The sequence below is a fragment of the Phaethon aethereus genome (assembly GCF_964289735.1).
Source record: "Phaethon aethereus genome assembly, chromosome: 20".
Classification (NCBI taxonomy): Eukaryota; Metazoa; Chordata; class Aves; order Phaethontiformes; family Phaethontidae; genus Phaethon; species Phaethon aethereus.
In genome coordinates, this window is record NC_138596.1 from 3,812,865 (window position 1) to 3,837,027 (window position 24,163).

At 44.8% G+C, this 24,163-nt stretch overlaps 1 protein-coding gene across 1 annotated transcript in view; it reads left to right on the forward strand.

Moving 5' to 3' along the window:
• The window catches only part of PAPPA (pappalysin 1), a gene marked incomplete at its 3' end in the record, with an annotated part of 179,051 nt that overhangs the window by 64,396 nt on the left and 90,492 nt on the right, over positions 1 to 24,163 (forward strand). The window contains exons 6-7 of the mRNA XM_082009036.1: positions 5,332 to 5,453; positions 11,014 to 11,521. Of these exons, the coding sequence (XP_081865162.1) occupies positions 5,332 to 5,453; positions 11,014 to 11,521 (630 nt within the window). The remainder of the gene's footprint in view (positions 1 to 5,331; positions 5,454 to 11,013; positions 11,522 to 24,163) is intronic.

Here is a 24,163-nt window from a genome sequence, read left to right on the forward strand (position 1 = left end):
CAGTTCATAGCCGGAGCAACTCTTACTCCAGGATGACCCAAGCGACTTGGTAGTTCCTCTAAATACTCTTACGCAGCACTTGGATGGGCTGCAGGAGCTATGGGAGTCCGAGCAGAGAACTTCCTAAATGATTGACCACTTCGCATCACCATTAACTCGCCTTCCCTGTTCGCGTTTCTTCTCCACTTTTTGCCTTTGTTATTTTATAGAGAACAAGCTTCGAGTGTCCTTCAGGACCGTAGCAGTACGTCTCGCAGGAGGCCCAATTTACAAGCGTATTAGCTGTCTCAGCACTGCTGCTTTGTTCAGTTGGAGCACCTTGAAAGCCCCTGCCTCCATCAGGGGTGAAACTCCTTCCAGCACTGCTAGGACACCATGGCCATTTCAGTGGCCAGCTTGCACTTTATCTGAGTAGGCAGATAGCTGTTATTTTCTGCTCAGATGAGATTTTCCACCTTTATTGCAGATTAATACAAGGAGGGCAATCAAATCATAAAATCATAGTTGATAAAGAGAGGTCTTGTGCTCTGAACAATGTTTGCTTTAATTGCAATTTTGCAGCTGAATCCTTTTATTCCCTACGTGTGAAAAGGACTTATGTGAAGTTCTGAAAATTAGAATTTTTTAGCCCATAATCATTTTTAGGTAAATTAAGTTTTTCCAATTTAATTTAGATTGCAGAAAATGCTTATTGTGTGTTAAATAAATACCATCTGCCTCTTAAAAGACAATGATGCAGAGTTAATTGTTACGTAACCAAATATGTCTTTATGACATATTTCTTATAACTCAATCAATATGTTCTTAATAACCCCTAGTTAGTTGCTTCTTAAATAACATACAGTGGGATAGCCTGCTAAGTCTAAAATTTCATAACAGAGTTATCATATGTTAAATAAATAGTGATTTTCTAGAAAAAAAAAGTCCTTTGGGTTTTCAAATCTGTGTGCTCAGTATTACCGAAGAGATTTAAAGAGACAGCCTCAAATACTTTGAGTCCAATTCCTGGTTAAAATGAGATTCCCAATCCTAACAGATAGAGAAATGTTGCTTGTCACCATTTCAAAACGTCACTGAAATATATATATATATATATGTCTGTTTAAAACATGCCCAAATTTCTGATATATTAATCAAAACAAGGATGGTAGTAGTAGTATAGTGACTAATACTGGAAAAGCTCACGTGCTGAACTTCCAGTACCAATGCATTCAGCGCCGCGCGGTTAGAGATACATGCCTGTATCCATCTGTAAAATTGGGTCACTGTGCAAGACAAGTAGGAGGTAGAATTGGCCAAGTATAATCTTATCTGTGTGTGGGAATACTGTAAATCTTTGCAGATATTTTTACACAAAGTGCACACCATGGCCCAAATTTTACTTGCCTCACTTGAATGAATCAAGTCATTCACTTCAATGGGACTATTCATGTAAAAAACAGAAGACTGATACTCAACTGCCGAGTGCCTTGGGCCTGGTGTCTAATGCACAGAGGCCCCTCCGTGCTGTTTGGACAGTGTAAAAGGGCCTTAAAGGGATGAATGGCTCTGGCTCCATTAGCAAGTACTGTGGCCCAATATAAGTAGATCTCTAGCGCAGAGCAGTTGTTAGTGAAGACCTGACGTCAACGCTGTAGGGCTTTTGGAGGGTGGTTTCAGCCTAGCTCTAGCCTGGCCCCGTGGCGTCAGCAGTTGGAGCACATCAGGTGTGGTCCTGGAGCACATCTCCACTCTGGTTTCAGGCAAAACTGGGTCCAGCTTCCACGCCCCAGGACTGCTCCGAGTGCTGTAAGGGAGGAAGATGAAGCGTTTTACTTCAAAAGCCTGCTCCTGATAGGAATCGCGATGCTACTGTAGGCGCGCTCAGTGTAACTCGGGTTCCTTTTATGTCCCTTTTATTCTCTAGAGCTGTGCATAGGCAGTGACCTCAGCTGAATGAAAGTCGGGAAGGGAGAATTAGCCTTGTGTTTAAAAATGTAACGCCGGGCTGGCTGTATCTGTGGGTGAGGTCCTGACAGGCTGAAGGGAGATGAAGCATGGAAGTAATGACCATGTGCCTTTTCCCTGCTTAGATGCAACTTTGTCACAGGTGCCACAGTATTAAGTGCTTGTCTTTTAGAGCCTCAGTTCTGGGATTACATGGTTAATTATGTGGATTTGGGGACGGAGAGTAATGCCAACTCATAGTTCTTGAATATTTGGGGTCGGCTGTCGTGTGTCCTCACACCTTGGCAAGGGTAGCTACATGAGCTGTGTACAGAAGTAAAATCTTGTTCTTGACAGTCCCTCCTTACCTGTTTACGTGTTCAACTGATGTCTGCTATATTACTTTAGAGAGTCATTTACCTGCACATAAATCCTGCACAAAAATTTGCCAATATGTGTTTGACCCTAAACTCCAGCAGCTGGTTGAGCTTCTAAACATCTCGAATAATCAAATACATCAAGAGCCAGCATTTTTTCTTGTAGCTACTACACACAGGATTGGAATACTTGCCATTCTCCATCCTCCCATTAAAAAAAGCATGAAAAATGTCGCATGCGGATATAATAATATGTAATAATAAAATAATAATAGAGCCAACAAAACAAGTGAAAACAAGTGAGAAACAGAAAACTCTATTCATTTCCTGACTGCATCTATTAGATGCGTTCATCTGCTGTCGCTAAGCATCCATTCATGCGCCTCCTGTTTGATATGCATAGGCAGGATGTAAACAGTTGTTGTAATAGGGCTCTGCAGCAAATTCTGCTTGGACAGAAAACTTTGAATGCATCTGCTCTTCCAAGTTTTCATTGAGGTGACTGCATTAATTTCCATGAACCTGATGCTATCTCATTCTTAGCAAGCAAATATTTTGGTCAGTATGGTGTCCCAGATCTAGATGGCTGGGCTTGATAGTCGCTTGCTTAAAGCTTACTGGAAAGTTTCAGTGCCTTGGAGGGGGGAGCACCAATTCTGAATTTCAAGTAAGGAGATACAATTTAGGCTGAGAACAGGCACACTTTATGGAAAGGAATGACAGATTTTTACTGGTTTTGGGTTGCCTACTGAACTGGTGCTGGCCCTGAAGAGAATTGTCTGTTTTTCACTAGTAATCTTTAGATTTTGAATCCACTTCTGAAATATCATGCTGTAGGAATGAATTCCTCCTGCGCTCTGAACTTCATAAGCTGGAATTTCCCCAGTACTTGGCTTATTAGAAAACAGAGAAGTCTAGATTTTCCATTACCCTGCACTTTGGGGAGTCATGTGCACTAGTGTATAAGGTGTCAGATATGCTATTGTCCCTAATTACAATAGTGTTTTGACCTAATTTATGCTCATTTTGTCTTGATGTCAGTGGCTGCGTAAGATGTAAGGATCTGGCTTAGATTTTCCTAAGCCTGTAAATGCAGTTCCATAATTAGTTTTGACATTCACGGCTGTTCGTAGGATTTGTGTGCAAGAGTCTGCAGACCAAAAACTTTAACCCAGGAGTCATCCCCTGTGTAACTCCTTTCAGCCAGTGGAGTTACATCAGGGTTGAGTTTGGCTCCCAAATTGGAAAAGTAAAAAGAGAAAGTTTGCTCATAGCCTTTCCCACATGATGCTCCTTGTGATTTCTCTTACCTCCAAGTCCTTGCTGGTAAAAGGAAATGTTTGTCCATAAGCCTACAGTTTTTTCCACCATGGCAGCCGGTGATGAAATTGTATAGCTGCTAATTTGAGTAAAAAGCAGTCCTAATTGTGGAAACTTGGCTTTCAAAGCCCTGTCCTCATCCAGGACCAAGCGCTAATGCAGGATTCTCTTTGTAGAGAAACTGAAAGATTATTATTGCAGGGACTTCTATCCTGATTATTGGTGGATGTGTCTGAAAAACAACTGCACAATAATAGTTCTACATTTTGATTTCTCAGTATCTTTTATTCTGGATTCTTGATTTTTGTTGCATGTATTATTTAGGCAGGCTGAGTTAGATACTTAAACCACAGCTAAACAGACAGCTGACAAATGAAGGAGGGAGGCAGTGTCATACCAATAGTGCGGGTAGGTGAAGTGAGACAGAGAGAAGTTATTTGCAACATGCCCGCGTTTGTTCATTACCAGCATTACAGATTGTGCAAGGAAGAGGAGGGCACCTTTGCCTCCCTCTTCTCTATTCTACCCCATTGCCACATTTTCTTTTTCGACGTTTTCAGCAGGTGCATCCCTTTCTGCACTGTCTGCAAGTTCAATCACCACCTCATTGTAGGGGTGGCTGTGGGCCATATTGAAATGGATACGAGTTTTACCACTGATTTAATTCCAAGTTCCCCCTGTTGACAATCCCTGCTTCCGCCTAAGTAAGCCAACAGAAAGTTGACTTTCAAATAGATGCCTGTCAACAAATAGGAGATGCTAAGCTGTGGAGCAGCTGAGCGTGTGTTGTCCCTAACACCAAAGGGAAACGAGATCGTACAAGCCTGGGAGGGCTGGGAGAGTAAACGTACAGTCCCGGTGTCCTCGCTGAGGATCCAAAGTAACTTCTGTCTGAGGAGCATGGTGCCCTTTGCAAAGCAATGCTGAAATAAATTGCACAACGGGAGATGGTTAAAATTTGCATAGCTGATTGTAATAATTGACGACTCAATCCATACTTGGGTAGCTTAGAGAATGCACTCTTACGCACAAATTTTTTGCCTAACGTTTCTGTTTTTTCCTAGGTGCATTTAATCATTAAGATCATTAATTTTTTCCTTTCATTTTGAGCGGGCAGCGTTTATAACCCACCCCTTTTCCAGGCTTGTAGAGCCCTGGGCTATGATACAGCTCCAAAAGCAGGTCCTTGCATACTTAGCGAAGCCATGCTTCACAGAGCAGCTCTGTCTGATATTCTCAGAGCCTGGGACTTTTCCCTCTCCTCTATTCACCAGTAAGCCCAAGGCCTTCACAATCTTAAAGATACCAGTAGTTCAAGCAATAAATCCATGAGGGGAGCAGAAATAGATCTGAAATCTCCTGAGGCCGGTTTCCCTCCTCTAACCACTAAACAACACGTATTTTCTTTTGTGGGGTTTGATCCAGTTGTAGTGCCGGGGGCAAAAAAAAGAAAAAAGATATAGCTGAGCGTGATTTCGCAAGTTGCTGTAGTTTTGTGTTGGGTGGTGGACTCACAGATGTGGTCTATGCAGGCCGTTCGCACAAACCTACAGAAGGTCAGCATCAGAAAACACCTTTGTCAGTGCTGTGAGAAAAGAGGGTTAAGTGGAACTGAATTCTAAGTCTTACTGCTTTTAACATAGTTGAATAAGCAGCTCATTCAGCTGTTACTAAGTTGGTGTGTTTTCCTGTTTTCCTGGCCTCCTAGAGAAGTGGGATCAGCATGTGATCTGTGTGCGGAAGGAAGAGTCCTGGTGCAATACGCCTTCAGCGCCTCTTCCCCGATGCCCTGCGATCCCTCGGGGCACTGGAGCCCGCGGGAAGCAGAAGGTGAGTCACAGGGCTGGGGACAAAGACACGGTGGGGGAAAAGTATGGCCAGAGCAAAAGGAGAGCCACAAAGAAAGTGGGAAAATCTGGGAGAGAGAGAGTGCTTATACCTGTGTGTAGCATGAACAAAGCTAGAGGACAGATGAATAAACTGTGCCCTGAAATAATGCTACTGGCTGAAATACCTGCGTCTTGGCCCCTGTGTCCTGACCCTGCTCATGAATTAAATGAATTCCGGGAGCTGAACCTGAATTTCAGAACGCAGCGGAGTGCCAAGAAATGCTGACCATTCACATCTGCCAGATTAATTCTTCAGGGGAGCTGTTTACTCCTTCTACTCCAACTCCGAAAGTGAAGAATTGCATGTTATTTATCCGGGCCTGATTTCTGCTGCCTTCGCTTCCATTGAATAGTAACGGGATGCACCCGCAGACAGCCTGAAAGGAGGTTGCCCTTTGGGCAAGTACTTTGCAGCGTGAACGCAGGTGACTACGTCGAGCCCCGTCTAGTTCAGGGTGTTTTGCAAGTCATTCTTACCGCTTCTCTTGGAGCGTGTTGGAGGGAGAGTGGTCTGCAGAGTGGGTTGTACAATGCCATTAGATCTCCATCATTAACTCTCCTCCATATGTACCTTTCTTTACCTAAGTAGGTGGATGTGGTAGAGCGTATTTAAGATATGCCAGGCAGAGGTCAGTAATCACAAATTACGGTTTGAAAAGAGCAGAATATTATTTCAGTCAGTGCATCACAAGCTATTCCTTTGGGAGCCGCACACTCTGGGCCCAGACTTCACTGTAAACGTGCAGGTGGACTCACTGAAGTCAAAGGCCAATCCCTGGATTTTACAAACTCATTATACAAATACCTCCTTACGTTAAGGGCTTCTCTGTCCCGCAGCTAGAGTACGTGGGAGTTATTCTGCAAGGAAGATTATTTGTAAGCTAATATGGCGATATATGCAGTGCTGGCACCCTGGAGCCCTCCCTAGTCCTAACGTCAGCAGGCAGCAAGCTGCGTCCCCACTGCGTGATGGGACAGGATGTGTGGGCAAGTGTCCTCTGCACCCTTCCCCCAGGTTGGGGGCCCAACAGAGGTTGCGGTTCGCTCCAACTCAGCCCCCCAGTTTGGACATCCAAGGGCCACGGCTGCCGGGCACAGCACAGAGCACACCTGCCCCTTGGGTGGATGTTGTTCAAGAGCTCCGTCCTGGGAAGCAGCGCTCTGGCTACGAGTGTGACTTGGATTATCAAGTAAACAGGATTAGCAAAGTTTGGATCGCTTGCAGTAGTAGTGCAGGGTGGAAGGTTGAATTTCCATTTAGCCAAGGATTACAAGACTTTGAAACCTGGTTTCGTTTGGAACAAAACCTGAAACTTTTGAAATTCTCCATGAAGGAAAATTAAAAACAAAAAGTGTTTGAGGCTGGCCAAAATGTTTCATTTAGCTCACATAATTCCTCTTTCATGAACTTTGGTTAAATTCGGACATTTGAAAATATCCCCTTTTAGTATATAATCTAGGGCACAAGCAACTTTTAATAACAAAATGAAAAGTGTTTCAAAGTGCAAAAATGAAATGATTTCTTCCAAAAATATCAAAACACATTGTTCCAATGTTGTTAGAACTTTCTTGCCATTTTCTCCAGAATAAAATTTTGGCCAAATAAACCAAATTTTGCAAAGTGTCTTGATTTTGAAAGAACTGCATATTCCATTGAGTTATGCAGTACCGTCAAAATTTCTCCAACGAGCTCTGATTTGAAAACTTCTAGATCTCACACGTCTTGCCAGCGGCATCATTCCTAGAGAAACTAAGTTACTCTAAGATTTATTACTCAGCTGCATTTTGCATTTAATTTCCTCTTCTTACAGTGTGTGCCTGCATGTTCTTAACTATGAAGGGTGCAGTCTGATCCTTATCTGCCTGATTCAATTGCTGTTGTGCCATTGCTCTGGAAAGAAAATTTGGGAATCCTATCCTCTTACTATGTTAATAAGTTGTCTCCACTTCAGGGTAGAAAATATACCAAGTGTATGGTATTTGTTGCTCTGTAATTTTCTGTCATCACGACCACACTCCCTGACACTCAGGATCTCTGCCTACTTACACGTGGTCCGAGTTCCAAATAGCACAGTCAGATCATTGTCTGGTTTCTTTAATTGTCTACCTGTGAGTATTCAAGCACGTAAGCTTTAAATTCTCTTTTTGCAAGCGTTCATGTGTGTAAATCTCCACTGCTTGTCTTGTTTGTATTCATATACAAAAGGGACATAAGCGTGGACAAAATGAACTCATTTTAAAATTTGAGGCAACACACGTTTTGTAGTACTCATCCAGCTTCTTACCAGAAAACCGCATTTCTCACGTGTCTCTGAAGCAGCTCCGAACCTGCTTGGTCTGATTTCATTTTCCTGAGGTCTCATAGCATTGTAACGCTGCACATTTCCCCCAGGCAGCTGACACCAGCTGTGGTCTGGGCTACATGCGAGCTGTGCCCGTTGCAAAACTCTGCTGTGGGGACTGTCCCCTTCCCAGTGCCCTGTTGTGCCCCAGCGTGGCAGGGTACAACCCCCGGGCTGAGATACTTAGTGATTCTTTCTCAGTTGTGCCCTTGCACGAGCGTCTTTTTGCTCCTCGGCAGCAGTTGTGGGATGGCACTGGACATCAGGCAGTTCTGATTTAGTCTTCACCCTCGCCGTAGAGCAAGAAAGCTCTAGCCTATCTGGATTCTCACCAGCAACACCAGCTACATAAACAAGCCTTGCAGCACCTCCACAACTTAGTCAAAGGGGGTTTTTGTATAGGAAAGGTAATTTTGGCTCAAACCCAAATAAGTACCTTTGCTTACTGTGCAATATATGTATATATCAGTCAGTTCCTGCTGCCTGGCTCACTATTGACTAAGAGAAATGTGAGAATACAATAGAAATTTTTGCTGCATTAGGCTGTTCTAGTGCCCTGCATTTCCCAGTGGCTACTATTTCACTCAAGGGCGATTCATTCTGTATTTGCAAGTGGAGTTGTCTCAGTTGGACGTCAGAGTCTCACTGGATGGTCCCTTTGTCTTGACCAAGTAAGAAATGTGGCAGGTGAGTTGCACTGGTGACAGCGGCTGCGCCCCAGGAGGCTGCTTTATCCCAGCTGGTCTCCCCGTACAAGTGTGTCAAGTCTCTGTCCACGTGGCTGGGGCAATGGAGGGGCATGGGTGTCTGCTCCCAGCCACTTTGCTTAACTGCATGATGAAAGCTTGTGTTGACACCAGGCTGTGGCTGACGTTTTGGTGGAAGCCTCCCTCCCAGCCTAGCATTCCTGCTGTCTAACCAGGAGATTGGATTTGACTTCTCCTCACAAAACTCACGTTCACATTTTGTTTGTGTTTAGGCAAGACATGTTGTTTTATGAGATGCTGTTCTATGACCGATCTTGCTGATGATCTCATAAACCAGATGATTTTCCAAACCTGAGTGCACAAGGGCAGAATAATTACTGCACCATCTCTTTTTATATATAAATATTTGTAATTTTCATAGTATTTACCCATCTCTAGAAATCTAGAGTTACATGGAATAAGGTTTCCATCCTCTTCCACAATTAAAGGAATGTTTCTTACCCAGTTCTAGGTGTCTGATGATATTTAAGAAAGGACTCTTTATCTAAACTTTATTGAGGTTTTTAGTCTATGCATGACTACAATCAAGCTCCCATTTTGGGGTAACGATCTGCATTAGACTCCCTGGAGGCTGAGTTCAGTTCATATAACCCCAGGGACCACACCACGACCTACCAGAACGTGAAGGTTTATTCCCTATTTAAGTCTTACAGAGGCCTTGAATTGGCAGAGGTGAATTTGCAGGAACCCAAGTGGAGACGACTTTTGAAAACATACTAGGCTGTGAGCCATTAATCAACTCCGTTTTCCTGTCTGCGAGATGGCAGCGATAAGATTCACAGATCTTTTCAAAGCACTTGGAGATACTGGGGTTAAAAAACACCTTCTTAGGGCTGCAGTCAGGAGCTTGCTGTGAGTCTGCAAGAAAGTCATCAGAGGGCCCAGCCAGGCACATGCGGGCGGCAGCGAACGTTGTGAGATAACGTGAGTTGAATGGGGTATTCGTTACTCAGAATGATTATACACAGTACGTGCAAGCTTGCCAGGGGGAAAAAACTTGAGCGTGTTAAATGGAACTCTGGCTTTCTTCAAAATATATCGCTGCTGTGGTCTCTCCAGATGCGGAGGTTAGTGGCATTCCCGCTGCATGTGAGGAGAAGAGGAGGGCTATGGGGTATGTGCCGGTGAGGGAGAAGCGTTAGAAGTTGTGCATCTGCAGGACAATTGCCTTGGATCATGGGGAGGACTGCCCGAGATACCAGGAAATCTATTCTGCATCTGGGTTCATTTGGTATGGACAGGAGAATTCCCCGTGCTGTTTATCCTTGACAAAAAAGGCACATTTCTAACACATCTTTGGATCACAGACAGTAAGAATAACCTTCACACATTGCCCTTTTCTCTTTAAATTAGTAGCGATGTCCTGTTTGTTCATGTTTGCCCAGTGCTTTATCTTGCTTTCTTCCTCGGTTGCAAACAGCTGTGCTCTCTTTTTTTTCTTTGCCTTCTCCATTTCTCTCCCCTTGTTACCTTTCTTTATCTTTACTTTTCCCTTTCTTCTTTCTTGTACTTCGCCTTCTCCCTGTCCTGCTTGCTCCCTTTTCGTGTGATTATTTGGGAAGGAAGAGGGAATTTATAGCTCTCACTGGATTCTGTTACCAACTGTTCCACCCATCTGACCTCTCTGGATCTTGCAGTCCATGACTCTGTGCCAAATTGTAATGTTACCATAGTATTTGGGAACCCAGCAAGCATTGTGGCTTTCATTAGTTTTTAGTAATACCTCCCATGTAGTTGAACACAGCCAACGGTGAGAAGTGTAAAAGTTAAAGTGCCTGTTGTTTCATCACGACGAGTGCAAAGAGCCAGCTCAGACCTGTGCTCCATGCGCCTCCAAAAAATGGGGTTTTACACAATGTGCTAGATTATTAGCCTGTAAATGGCATAGGAATTGCCCCTCAACAGCCCAGTGCAACAGCTTCTGGTACAAAAGCTCTTTTCTTTGCCTTTTTTAAAGACAAGAGAATAAGATTGTATTTTAGAGTGACAAGCAAGGAAGAAGTAGGAGCACAGAGGTGAGCTGAAGGCAAAGTGACTGTTTATTGGGTAAAGTACCAAGTGGAAGGGGTAGAAAATATCATTGTTTGGCACAGGGGAAGGCACTAGAAATAAGAAATGCAGGACAAGACACACTGGCGAGGTGTGTGTTGTGTGGTGTTCAGACCAGCTGGGCACTTAAGCTGGGTTTGTGCCTCTCACCCAGCCAGGAGACGTTGATGTTATATTCCTGCTCTCCATGCTGGCCATGCCTGTTCTGCTCAAGTAAACAATTAGTTTCCTGAACAGATATGCTCTCCTGCCACCAGTTTTTCTTTCAAGACCGATGCTAATGATAACCCATGTTTTCTAACTTCTTTTCTGCCCTGCCTTTTCTTCCTTTCTTTCTTTCCAGGGCACCCTGATGTTGAGCAGCCTTGTAAATCCAGTGTCAGAACATGGAGTCCCAACTCGGCAGTCAACCAACACACAGTGCCCCCAGCCTGTCCTGAGCCTCAGGGCTGCTATCTGCAGCTGGAGTTTCGTTATCCCCTGACTCCCGAGTCCCTCACAGTCTGGGTGACATTTGTTTCCCCAGACTGGGACTCCAGTGGAGCGGTGAATGATATCAAGTTGCTCACCATCAGCGGGAAGAACATTTCTCTTGGGCCGCAGAATGTCTTCTGCGACATCCCATTGACCATAAAGCTGGATGCGGGACAAGTGGGCGAGGAGGTGTATGGGATCCAGATCTACACTCTAGATGAGCACCTGGAAATCGATGCTGCCATGCTGAGCTCCGTCCCCCACAGCACGCTGTGCACGGACTGCAAACCCATCCAGTACAAAGTGGTTCGGGACCCTCCCTTCCAGTCTGGATCTCCAGTTGTCATCTCAAACCTCAGCAGGAGATTTGTTGACACGTAAGTACTGCTTTCCAGAGAGCTGAATAGACTGGTTCAGAGCAAAACAATAACCTGTTCTTCTCATCCCGTTAACGTCCAGCATCGCAACTGATTGTTAGGATTTTGAACTAGATAGACGTACCAAGTATCGCCAAGAGAGGATATTCTCCTAGTTCCTCTCTGGAACCAGGAGCATCACACTCGGGTGAAGTAGCCTGGTATTTCGTGAGTAGTTTTTGAGAAATTTCCTTGCTAGTTGTGCAGAGACATGAAATTCAGGCTTTCCTTAACCAGAAGGGATATTGCAAACTACCTGAGCTATGATAAGTTAACTGTTTAAGATAACCTCTCCTGGAGTAACATGTCATAATTTCCTAAGAAATCTTTTGAAAGTAATATTTTGATGGAGGAGATAGAATGGCTTTCAGTTCTGGAGCACCAATTAACTGCTAAAAAAAAAGAATGCAAAAAAATACACTTGTGTGTTCAGGTATATAAATGTATTTCAGCCACTCTCATTTTTTGCTTTCATGTGTCACTAAAACAAATTGTGTTGGAGCTGGATTGTTCCAACATAAGTAAACATGCTAAATGTGCTAGCTTGTTGCAGGGACTGAGTTTCATCCCAGATGCAGTTATGCTCATCTAGTCAAGGAACGCATGACTGTTGAGGAAAGTCCAACTTCAAAATATTTAAAGATTTCAAGGAGATCCATGATCTTCCCGTAGGCATTCTACAGCAGCAAGAAAAACATCTTTTGCAAAACGTGATTCCCTGGAAATGATTCACTCATCTGTGGGAACAACATGAAGCTCTTCTGAAAAATGAACACCAGATAAAAGGAAACCTGCTAAGAAAACTGCACTCTAAATTAGAAAAGATGATCTAATTAGTACAGCTAATATCAAGGAAGCATACATCATTATGGTCTTCTAAAGCATATTTAAATATAATAAAAATGATTAATTAACAATTCAGTAATCATGAGCTACCATCCCTTTCATGGCCCAATTATACAGCTCAGAAGATGCAAATTGTCCCTACGGATTTAAAAATTCAAGGTAACTAACGATAGTGAATATAAAAACAAAAACCCAGGACATCACTGAGGTTACTCATGTGCTGAAGTTAAGCATGTACGTAAGTGCTTTTTTGGGTTGTAGGCTTATTCCAACAATTGCTGGCACTTAACATGAGATTAATATTGGCATATTGGAAACATGGAAAATGGTGAATTTTCCCATGGTTTTGCTGTGAAAGCATCTTTGCCTGAAACCTGGCCCACTCTCACTGGAAAATGGGACTGGTTTGCTTTGAAATATTTGCATACCTTAGCACAAGTTCCCACAGACACAGGTCCAGTTTCGAGTTCATAACAAAATATGAAAGAAAAAAAAAAAAAGCCCAAAACATAACTTTTATTCTGAGTTCTATTCCCTCGTCTTTTATTATGATTTTGTGGGTCACTTCTAGCTTACAGCTAGCTGAGGTGGAAGGGTGCTCTAATAATTAAATCAGTAGCCAGGGATTAATGACCGTCTTCCTGGGGATCGTTGAATAATGTTGCATGGCATAACATTGCTATACCTGTCTGTAACTCTCGCCTAGTTACATAGACAGCTAAAAATCAGACATAAAGTTTAAGTTAGTCTTTCTGGGCGCTAGCTGCGATCCGTAGACAGGAGTGGATGCTCCTGGAGGCTGGCACAACCAGCCTCCCAACCAAGCCTCTAGTCTAGCTGGCTTCAGGTTGCCTGTGTCTTTCCAGGGACTACAGGGAAAATCCTGCCAGTGAGCTTTGATGAGACACTTGGAAAGTGAAGTCTTTAGTCACTGGGTGAGGCGTTGAAGATGCAGATTCTTAAGCACTTGTAGTTGGTTTTGATTCAAGAGTTCTGCATGTGTTTGAAATTCTGAAAAGTGAGACGATTTCTTTACCCTATACGCATATGTGCGCAGCCCTGATCCGGATCCTCTGGTGACGGGGGGTCATGCAGATTCGTAGCCTGATGCTGTATGTCCAGGCTGCTGCTGGGCCATGCCTTGAGGCACAGCAAACGCCTTGAAACTCTGCGTGGGGTTGTGGTTATGTGGTAGAGACAAAAGCAAGATGAATTTTCCATTAGCACCCTGTGCAAAGAGCAGCCCCAGTCCTTATACTCTGTAAGCAGGAAGGAAGGGAAGACGCTTCAGGAGGCAGAGAGATGCTGGGCTGTGCTCCTGTGTAGAGGTGAAGGCAGTCTCCTTCAACCTGTTCGCATCTGCTTGTTTGTCTCGTTCTGTACAGCTGGAATTCGGCGTATCTGTGCAACCAGATTTTGCAGCCCCTTTATCTTTCTGTAAGCCCCAAGCCAGTTACCCCTCTTTATGCTTTTGCATGTTTTCCATATGAAATAAAATGCCACCCCCACATGTTCTATGGAAGGTTATTTTGAAGGCAGTCACATACCTTTACTCTTGCCTCCTCTGACCTTGATCTTCACTTTCTCTTTTTCTCCCAAAGAAAATATTTGCTTGCACTGTTATCTGTGAGCAAGATCCTTTCCCCAGGTGTGGTGATGCTGAAAAAAAAATTAATTTCTTCTACCTTCTTCCCGTCAAAGAGTGGGAACTTCTCTTTAAGCTGAGAGGAGAGACAGCCTTTAATGGATAGCCCTTGCCTAGTCAGCACTGGGTGCTCCACAGAAGGAGAGTAAATAACTAGAACGGTGGAAACCATTTATTAAGAAATGCAAAATAATGCCAGACCTTCTGTTCTCAAGCTGAATCTTAATGTCAACTCTTGGCTCAAACTGCGGCTAACAATAATTCCTAAGGGTCAGGGCTGTATCCTTGGACCTTTGCAAGATACACTTAGTTCTACTGAGTATGGATCAGCCAGAATTGCTGGTGTCTGTGATACAAAATGAGAGTCAGAGCCGTGGAAGAGAGCAGAAAGCTAAATAAATCAGTGGGGAAAAAAAAGAGGTCAGGCCAGGTGCAGCACAGAACTGCTGAGTCTTCACACCGCAGTGAGTGATAAGGAAGAAGCCTCATCTGCAAGTCTCAAAGTCTCAGCTCACAATTTAATCCAAAATTTGGGTTGTGCTCATACATAGAGAATTTCACTCTTGCTGTTCTCTAGAAATAATGTGCAAGATAGTCGGAATGGTGAACGTGGTAATTGCTTTGCCCTCACTTTGCCCTTACTGTAGCTGTTGCGCTCACATCGTTGCAGTTGGAAAGTAATCGTTGCTTATGCATTTGTTTGTAGCAACCACTGATTTTTTCAGAACTCAGTGAGAAGTAAGTGCCCACAACGAGATGCTCTCCTGAGGATGCCACAGGTACGGTCAGGTGTCAGTCCCACCGGGGCAGTCTGGGGTGAGCAGCCTGTGTTCCCCATTGTGCTCTCAGTAGCCAAATTTGCGAGTGGTGAGCAGCTGGGTGTGCTGGCGAGATCCACGCTCTCCCCTCCGGCAGGCCAAGCCGAGAGACGCCGAGGTTAGTTTTGGAAAGTTGTCAGAATAACTGGAAAAGTTTCTAAGAATGGGCAATTTTCCCAACTTTTCTGTGACAGCCTTTGTAGGAGACCTCAGAATATGGTGGACAGTGATGGATCGGGCTGTCTTTGTGGTGTTAACCTGTAGTCTTTTTTCAAGACAAAAGCATTGACTGAAATAACCTTGAAAGAATCCCAGCACAAAGCCTTGGTATGGGTTTTGGTTTTGCAGAGCATCACTGAGAAATGAGTATGCTGTCCTGTGATATATTCATCTGAACCATTCCTACACCGACTAGAGCTTTAGTACCTAAGTGACACCCAGAGATACTGCATTCATACTTGAAAAAGAAAGGAAAGAGAAAGACTGAGAGAGAAACTAGCGTTTTCTCATGCAAGGAACATGTTTTTCTTCTCAGTTTCATCTATTTTACACCTATGTTCTATGGCTAAACCTTTTCTGTTGTTCGATAATAGTTGGAGGGGGCTGGTCATCATCTGTGTACAGTTAAGTACAACGTTTTTAAATATTTTGATAGAATCAGGAGTTCCATTCAGTGCTAAGCTTGTAAACTCCATGTCATTTACTGTGTTTTAACTCCGCACCTAAGACGGTGGAGTGCAGATCTCACTTGGGCTTCCTGGAGTGGTTGCAGAATGAGTGAGAAATTACCACGATCAAGATTGCAGGTAGTTGGGGAGCTGTTGTGGCATTGGTCGTGGGTCCTTAGCGTTTCATGTACTTCAGTGTCGTATTTTATCCAAAACACTTGTTTCAAAATTTGCATTATTTATGCATTTGCCATTTGTTACTGGTGTCCAATCAGAAGGGCGTATGATAAGTGACTTGTCAGAAACCCCAGATGATTAGTTGAAGGAGATGAAAAACAGTTCTTAGTCTGAAGGTTCCTACAACTATGAACAAGCAGAGAGGCTGGAGAATCAGTGGTGGCTATTCATAATGAGCTGTGATTCATTACAGCAAATTACTGGTGTCACTTTTAGCCCCCGAACTCGATACGAAGACTGCGTTTTCATGACACAGGCCCAGCTGAATGGAGGACTGGAAAAATATGAATATCACAATGATGATATGTAAACCTAAGTCCCTGCTGAATCCAATACTAAAATTTCATGGCAACATCTGTCCTTATTATGGCATTCCTTCCTTCATCTTGAAGATCTATTTCTCTATTTTCTGAAGGTCTACCAGCCAGAGGAATGTATGATCTAAAGCAGCTGAAATGAATTGCCAGATCCATCTGTCATGAAGATAATTAACACCATATTTCCACCCAAACAAGATACAGATCACTGGGTGAATGTTCTCCCGACACCAAAAGCTGAAGCCCATATTATCACCATCTTCTGCTTACCCCTCCTCCACAGTTACCATGCCAAACCTCTCTTGATATGCCAGGAAATACGGGGGAGTTTCTAAGATAGGACTGAAATGTTAAGAAAGCACTTTACATGCCCAGATTTATCTGCGAGAACTGCTAGGTTGTCCGTGCAGTATCGGCATGTTACACATCTGGATCCCCAACAGGCTTTAGAACTATATATGGTATTCCAGATGTCCTTGTGCACGAATACTTACCCAGCTACCCTGGAAATGCCTTGCCTTGATGCATGCAGGGACCTTGTATGCTTTTTTTATGGATACATCCCACTGATGGTTCACAGTTGTCTTGCAATTGAATAAATACAACCAACTGCTTCTTCCCCTCTCACTTGCAATTAAGAGCTCCCAGCTTATTCTGAATTTCTTGATACTACATGCATAATATTGTCTTATACCAACATACGCACCATTTTGAGACATCCAGTGCTGTAAATTAGTCATTTCTACATTGTAAGTCCATCCTTCTCTGCATTGACTTGAGCCTATTTACCAGTTCTGTGTTGTGTGTGGATACTTGGACTTTTGAGGTTCAGATCTTTATTTGCAGGAAATGTTAGTTAACCTCAAAGTGATAACTGAAAGACAAATTTCCATTTTTATTCAAATTTCTCTTTCATTCCAACCTATTACAGCTACTAGAATTCAGTACAAAATAGTGTCATCTCTTGTTGAGTCCCTAAGTGATGCCTGCTCTCACGCCCAGCAGTACCAGAGACTTGCCATTATTAAAACGTTTGTTCTCTAGGCTGCACCTAGGAGGTTTCTTTCCCATAATTACACAATTCTCTGTATGATTTCTGTCTAGTACTATATTAGAGATCCCTATCTGTATCCATATGAAAGTTTACAGCTCATCTCCAGTAAAAACACTTTTACCAAGCTTCAACAGGAACAGATTTAGTCACGCTTTCTTGCTCCTTCCCAATAGCCTCCCTATCATTAGTTTGCAGTGCTGTATGGACAAAGCTATTTTGTGCTTTCCTAGGAAGCATACACCCTTCTGTCCCACCAGGTTTCTCTTACCCTATAATTTCCAGTTTCAGGTACCATACTAGCACAGCTAGTTCTCCACCCAGAGCCCTTGCATCAGGGGTAAATGTTCCAGTTGTTCCCCTCCGACCCCAGTTTCCCAGCTGGGTTAGCGGCCGTGCCGTCACTGCCCGAAAGCCTCCGCATGTCGGTGAAGAGCTTTGAGCCTATCAGGGCTGCCTGCGGTCAGTTTTGGCAAAGTTGTGGAGTTTAATATTCGGCTGGTACGGGAGAGTGTAGCAGGCCCAGAGCTCAGCGGAGGTGCTGGCGATCTACTAGCAAGCGTCGTCCCTCTTCACACCCTCCGAGGCCTTCTCTCGCCTTAGCTGCGTTGTCAGTTCCTGCCCTGTGCAGCCAGCACTGATTGCCCTGTCTCTGCTTAATGAACCTGGAAATTTCCTGTCATGAAAGAACAGAAAAACACGGGTCGGTTGCCTCTCCCACACCTTCCCTTCTACCAGCGGGAGTCTGGTCTTAGGCTTATCTGACCCTAACGGAGGTGAAGTGCTGGTAGGAAGGAGAGTCCTCCTCCCAGCAGCATCTTCACCGCCAACATCCCCCTCAGGGAGATTCTTTCCTTTCCCCAGCGGTGTGGCCTCGCCTCTGGCTTGCACGGCACAGGGGTGGCTGATTCTGCTCCCCGTGCCAGGTGGGAGCACGTACCCCAGCTCTGCACCGCGGGCTCGCTGAGCCGGGAAGAGGAAAACTGCTTCTTTTCCACCTACTGTTCCTGCATCTTTCCTCCACATAGGTTGTGCTGCTAAAGGCTGAGGTAGCGGTGGTTATTATTTATAGCTACCGGTAGCGTGCCGGGCGTTTTGCAGAAGGTGCCTCTTTTCAGAGAGCTCACAATTAAATGTTAGAGGCTGCAGTGCCGCTGCTCTCGGGGATTACACATCTCCACTCGGCTGATGTGACTTGACAGCTGGAAGCCACGTTCTGATGGCTTTCCTTCTTTCTTGCTTTCTTCATTAAAGTGCCAGGTTATCTTTGCGAAAGAGTAAAACCTGCTTCCCGACCCCACACACAGAACAGATAGAGCAATTTTTTCCCTTGCCACCCTCTGCCAAATTGCCTTAACCCTGCCCTGGAGAAGAGGAAGAACAATTTGGCGGTCTGTGCCCATTCAGCAGGCAGCTTTTCTGCTAAGCCTGTGCAAAGATGCCATTTGGTGTAGCGATAGATTTGTGATTCTTCGCTGTTGCGGTTTCTTATGTAACGCAGTAACTATAGCTGGCACTTGACAAAATCCGTAGCTCCTGTTCTGGCTCGGCCGCACATGATGCAAGAATAAGGTAGTAAGGGCGGGTTTATATCTTTATGGGTTTGTGATCCTGAGGCAGGGCATTCCAGAGGCATTTTTCAGCCTGGGTCTATCTTTGAAGGGTGGGATTATGCTGAATGACCCCCAGCTGCCTCTCTCAAAAAAATGACTCGAGAGCATGGGAAGAGCCAGCAAAGAGGGACTGCCCCACTTGGGGAGTCACACTTTGCTTCGGGATCGGCTCTGCTCCAGCCAGAGGCTCCCCAAGGACTGCTGCTGCATTGGATCCACGTCTCCAATGTACCTCTTGGGCAATACACAGAGGCTGGAGAGAGATCAGACCCATAGACTACAACTTAGCCATATGCCAGCATCCCTGAAAAAATGAACATTAACAGCTGTCCCATTATTAACCAAATAGATACTATTAGAAATTAATGTATTTAATCACTCCCAGCCAGGGTGGAATTTGAACTCGCGACCTAGAAGTAGTAGCAGAGTTTTCAGCTGCAGGAAAAAAAAACAGAAGGTCAAACAGGACTTTTCCTGCTGGGCAAAATAATTTATTGCAGGTGAAACAGTCTCAGATATGTGGTAAATTAGGCTGTGCATTATCTCATGGATAATAATTTCTCTCTGATGTTTGCCTTCTTGTGTGCATCTTTATTTTGGGCTCTAAATAAGATAAGAAGCACCAGAAACCTCCCAGGAATAACAAATGCATTTTCTTTTCTTGATTGAGGAAAGAAATATTGGACAGACATGTGTTATGCAACAATTTAAAAATAACTCTCTTGTAAAACTTGGAGTGAGCCTCAAATACCGCAGAAGAAGCAGAAATGTGTTACCTACCTTTTTATCAGCAGTGTCAGCCAGTACAGCTTTTTTCAGCTACTTTTACTGAACTATTGGCCTGATTGTTTCCTGGGAATTTTATTTTAATATAATTTCCTAGGAAATAAATTCCAAGTCTCTGTTAAATTTGGAGTTACTCTCAAACAGGCAAGGATTTGAAAACAACGCTGCGGTAAGACTAAAATACCTGTGCTGTCCTTAATACTTTGTTGGATACAGCGACAGACAAGACAGAAGCCCTTTAGGTGTATCCTTGCATGGCATGCAGTGCACTGAGCACACTGCGGGCCCAAGGCGCCCATCGTGTGATTGCTTCACCCAGACTTGATCGTAGTCGTTCTGGTCAGGATCTTCTTCAATGTGTGTGCAATTGTGCACCTCCGTGCTGATGCCCCAATTCCAGCATTTTCCCGGAGCTTTTTGTGATAGGAGGGGCAAGGTGGAAATAAGGCTCATTCTTCTCTGCAAATTGTACCCCACTGGGGGTGCCTGGAATTGGACACCCCAAATTATCAGCCACTACTGGAAATACTGGTCCTGAGAGCTCAGTGTAGTAAACAAGATCATTTATTCACAGTGGTACAGACTTTTTTGAAATGTAAGACCAGTTGCAGATGTAATGACAATAGAGGAAATTAGCTCATGATGGGATTTTAGAAAGAGGCTAGTGGAAATATGTTCAGTAATGTTCAGTTATTAAACCATTAAAGATCCCACTGGAGACCAGCTAGTAGGATTTCTCATAATCTGAAGTGGCTTAAGGCAAAACACAGAGCCCCTAAGGAGGGAAATGACAAAATGTTCCTTTGGAATAGTCACCTCATCTCCTCGCCCATCTCTGTGTGCTCTGCTATGCGGCGTGCGTGACAGCACATGCGTCTCTGTCACGCATACGCACGTGTACATATAGGCTCCCTCCCTCCTTCCGAGGAGCAGCGCCTTAGGGGTGCCACAGCCCCCGTGCCCTGGCCCTCCAAAGCGGAGTTTTGGCGAGGAGGGATGGTAGAGGTGAAACCAGAGAAAACTGCAAACATCTGTGTTTGCTTGGGGCCCAATCTAAGTCCTACTGAAAATGCACATAATAACTTCCACTGGCTTCAGGAGCCTTTGGATCAGGCGCTGCGAGCGTCTGCTCCCATGGCTCTGTTTACCATTTTGGTGGGATTACACAGAAACGGGAGGGTATTAAGTTCTGAAAATCAGGTCTTGGCTCAGGCCTGTTGAAAGGAAATCCTAGAGGTCAGGTCTGGATTCAGAGAAGCTGAAGAACATTATTCTGCCAAGCTGATGACCCTAAATTGGGAAGAGCCTTCTGCCCACAGGGAGAGCCGAACCCTACAAACTGGCATGGGGCTGAGGGTAGCAGCCGAAGTGCTCCCAGCACCGGTGATGAATAATCGACACGCAAAAGTTGAGGGGTGGTCCCAGACCCCGTGCAGAGTGTGCATCAGGCCCTTCTCCTGCAGTGTGGGCTGAACCAGCACTGGAGCCCGCGTAGACGCTGCCACTGGCGGTCCTGCACGGAGGAGCGACGGCACAACCTGGACATCGTTAACGATGTGAGTAATCAGGCAGCGCTCATCGAGGGGCACGATGCAACAGGCAAAGGTTCGCCAGTGACGATGATGGCCGTTAAAGCAATTAACCTGTCCTAACCTGCCTGCCGGTCGTGTTACTGTTTTCTCCCTGCCGCGCCGGTACACCGGAGCACTATCCCCCGGTGGTGGGTACCAGCACCGTGCCCTTCAAACCAGTAGAGAAGTGCTGGCTTCCACCGGCTGGAAATAGAGCTTTCTGCATTTCGTGTCCCAGATCTTTCCTTCCTCGGTCAAAACATAACAGCTTTCCCTCCTGCGGCGGCCACGTCTGAGCTTCATGTTGAGAGGCACTCCTGTCTCAGCTTAGGGTCTGATCACAGTGGTAAAGAAGCAAACACAACAGATTTTCCCCTCCTTCCCTGCTTCTAATAGCAACCAGGTGCTCCGACACTTAACCTGTGTGCTGCCGTGAAATTGCCCGTCTAGCGCAAACACCCATGTGAGGCCCTGGGCCTCTAGGATTTACTTTATCCCAGGATTTGCAACCCAGTCTCATTTAGATCCTCCATTTCTATCATCCACTTTAAAAATTCATAATTTTTGTTATTGTTGTTTAAACATGAAAGTAGAAAATTAACCGTTGACATTTATTTTTTTTCTTTTGAGAAAAAACAAGAAATATCTTTAAGGCCTTAGCTGCAAACTTTGTTTTTTATTAAATGTGCTACTGTGTTTTAAATTGGTACCAGGGCAAATACTTGGACGATTATATCAAAGTCTGCTGGAGTTAATCAGTTGCATATATATCTATAAGTTTGCTACTTAAAAACCTCATGGTTCTTGCACGAAGGACGGAAGAGAGCGGTCTGTGTAAAAAACAAATGTTCAAAACCAAATGGCTTTAAGGTCCTAAACAGGACCTGGGTTGCGGAGCGGAGGTGTGTAGTCCTGCGCCAGCGCAGCTTGTGCGGGCAGGGAGCTGGGCTGAGCAGCAAATGCAGACGTCTGCAACTCGGACCAACAGATGAGCATCTGAGTGGCAATGGTGCAAACCTGGAGTGCTTTGCTGAGATCTCTAAAGCTACTTGAGGTTTACACCAGCGTTAAGCGAGAGCAGAGCAGCACGCTAATTGCCTGTTTTGATTTTGTGATTATGAGAGGTGGTGGTGGCTTTGGTTTGCAGAATGTCGTGGAGCAAAGGATATTTTCCTTTTCCCAATAGGTTGGATCCCTCAACTTTTGACTTCAATCTCAAATATGTGGGACATCATGGTATTGCGTAAATGGGCAAAGGGGGGTTTTTAGGGGTTACTAGAGATACCTTCCTCATACAGTTAGGAGCAAAAAAGCATCGTTGTCTTGATGCCGCTGCTTTGAGTGGTGAGACTCTGGGCTTCAGAGAGCAGAGTCACCTGATGGTACAAAACATACCCCAAGTATTCAGCTGAGATTATACGTTCAGGTCGTTGGCTGCTCTGTCCTTCTTCAGAAACACCCAGTTCAGGTTTAAGCTGCGTCTGGGAGCAGAAATCCACCATCCAGTCCCCACTCTCCCATCCAACCTATGAACTTTTATTTAATACTTCAACTACGCTGTTTTGATTTGCTTGTAAACAAACAAGAAAGCTGAGGGCACAGAGCAAACCCACCGCCCCTGTTGGGATCTATCTCATCATGGGTGGAGAGAAAAGCCTCTCCAAGGCTGCTTCCTCGGCGTTTATGCCTTCTGAGTGAGCTCAGTGTCTGAGAGAGATGCAGGAGACTTGTTTTGAGGCCTTTGCACCTGCCATATCACTGGGTTTATCCAAACAGCGAGAGATCGGACCGCAGCTGAAAAAACAGCCCGTCGCAAGATCTTGGGATTTTTGACGTCCTTCTTTTGTTTACAGCATCCTGCCCCTCCTTTCTCCTGACTGCAGAGCAGGACAGGAATTCTCTTCATTATCTTCTGCCGTGCTTCTCATGCCATTTTTATTAAAAGAAGGCAAGGCGAGGGGGAGAGTGTGCGAGAGATGAGATAAAAGAAGAATATGGTCATCTTTGCACAATCAATGTCAATGCAGGAAAAAGGACAGGAGTTGGGGAGCAAATCTATTTGGGTCCGTCCTAAAGTGACTTCATCCCCTGCGTAACTCTTTACCGGTTGCTTTTGGAGCACCTGAGGATGGGAGAGCCTGCAAACACGGCGGTGGCATTGCTGAGAGGTAAAAGCCAGCGCAGTTTAATGACCCGCTCTCTGAGTAGCAATGAAGAGAGCAGCGTTAGCTCCTCCGGTCTAGAAACATTGAGCCCTCGTTCAGTGCCCTGGACTGGGAAGCTCTAAGTATGTCTGAGCAGCGCAGTAATTCTTCACTGAGTTAGTGAATATTTGGGGTATTTCAGGACCTCTGTAAATGACGTTGGAGTTTTCAGTGGTTGTGAGCAGCATGTGGGGAGCCAACTGGACAGCGCCAGGCTGTGGAGGGTGGGACTGGAGAAGGCATAGACCTTCGGCTCTTCTGTGTCTGGTTGTATTCAGTCCACCTTGAGCAGCTGATGCAAAGCATTGCAACAAGTGAAGATGTGGGTGGCTGCTACTTGCTGCCGGCAGATTTCCTGTTTTGCTCGGCAAGCTTCCTCACTAGGGAAGAAGAGCAAAGGCAACGGTGTTAGAGGGAAACGGGGATGTTGCTGGCAGCCTCATTCTGGGCTGTGGAGAGCTGTCCAGGAAACGTTGTCTTTTGGCTCAAGAGTTTGGTGGCTATTTAAGGTCAAAGAAAGATGGGTCCTTCACGAGGACACTTGAGGTGCAGAATTTGCCTGTTCCACATGACACTGCCTCTGACAGCCATAATTTAATTGGGGATGCCTAAGACCTTGTTGTCTTGTCCTTAAATAACAGGAACACTGTCTGCTTTCATTGCTTGCTGGGCTTTTATGTTTTCATCGGGCAGAAGCTGGGATCAGCCTTAAGGATATTTTCAATTTTGTTGGAAACAGGTCTTTGCTGTATAAAAACCCTCCCTGCTGTTATTTGTAGTAGGAAAAACATATACGCCATTGTAGTAAGGAGAGAGACGTGGGATGTTTGCTTTCCCTCGGTGCTTT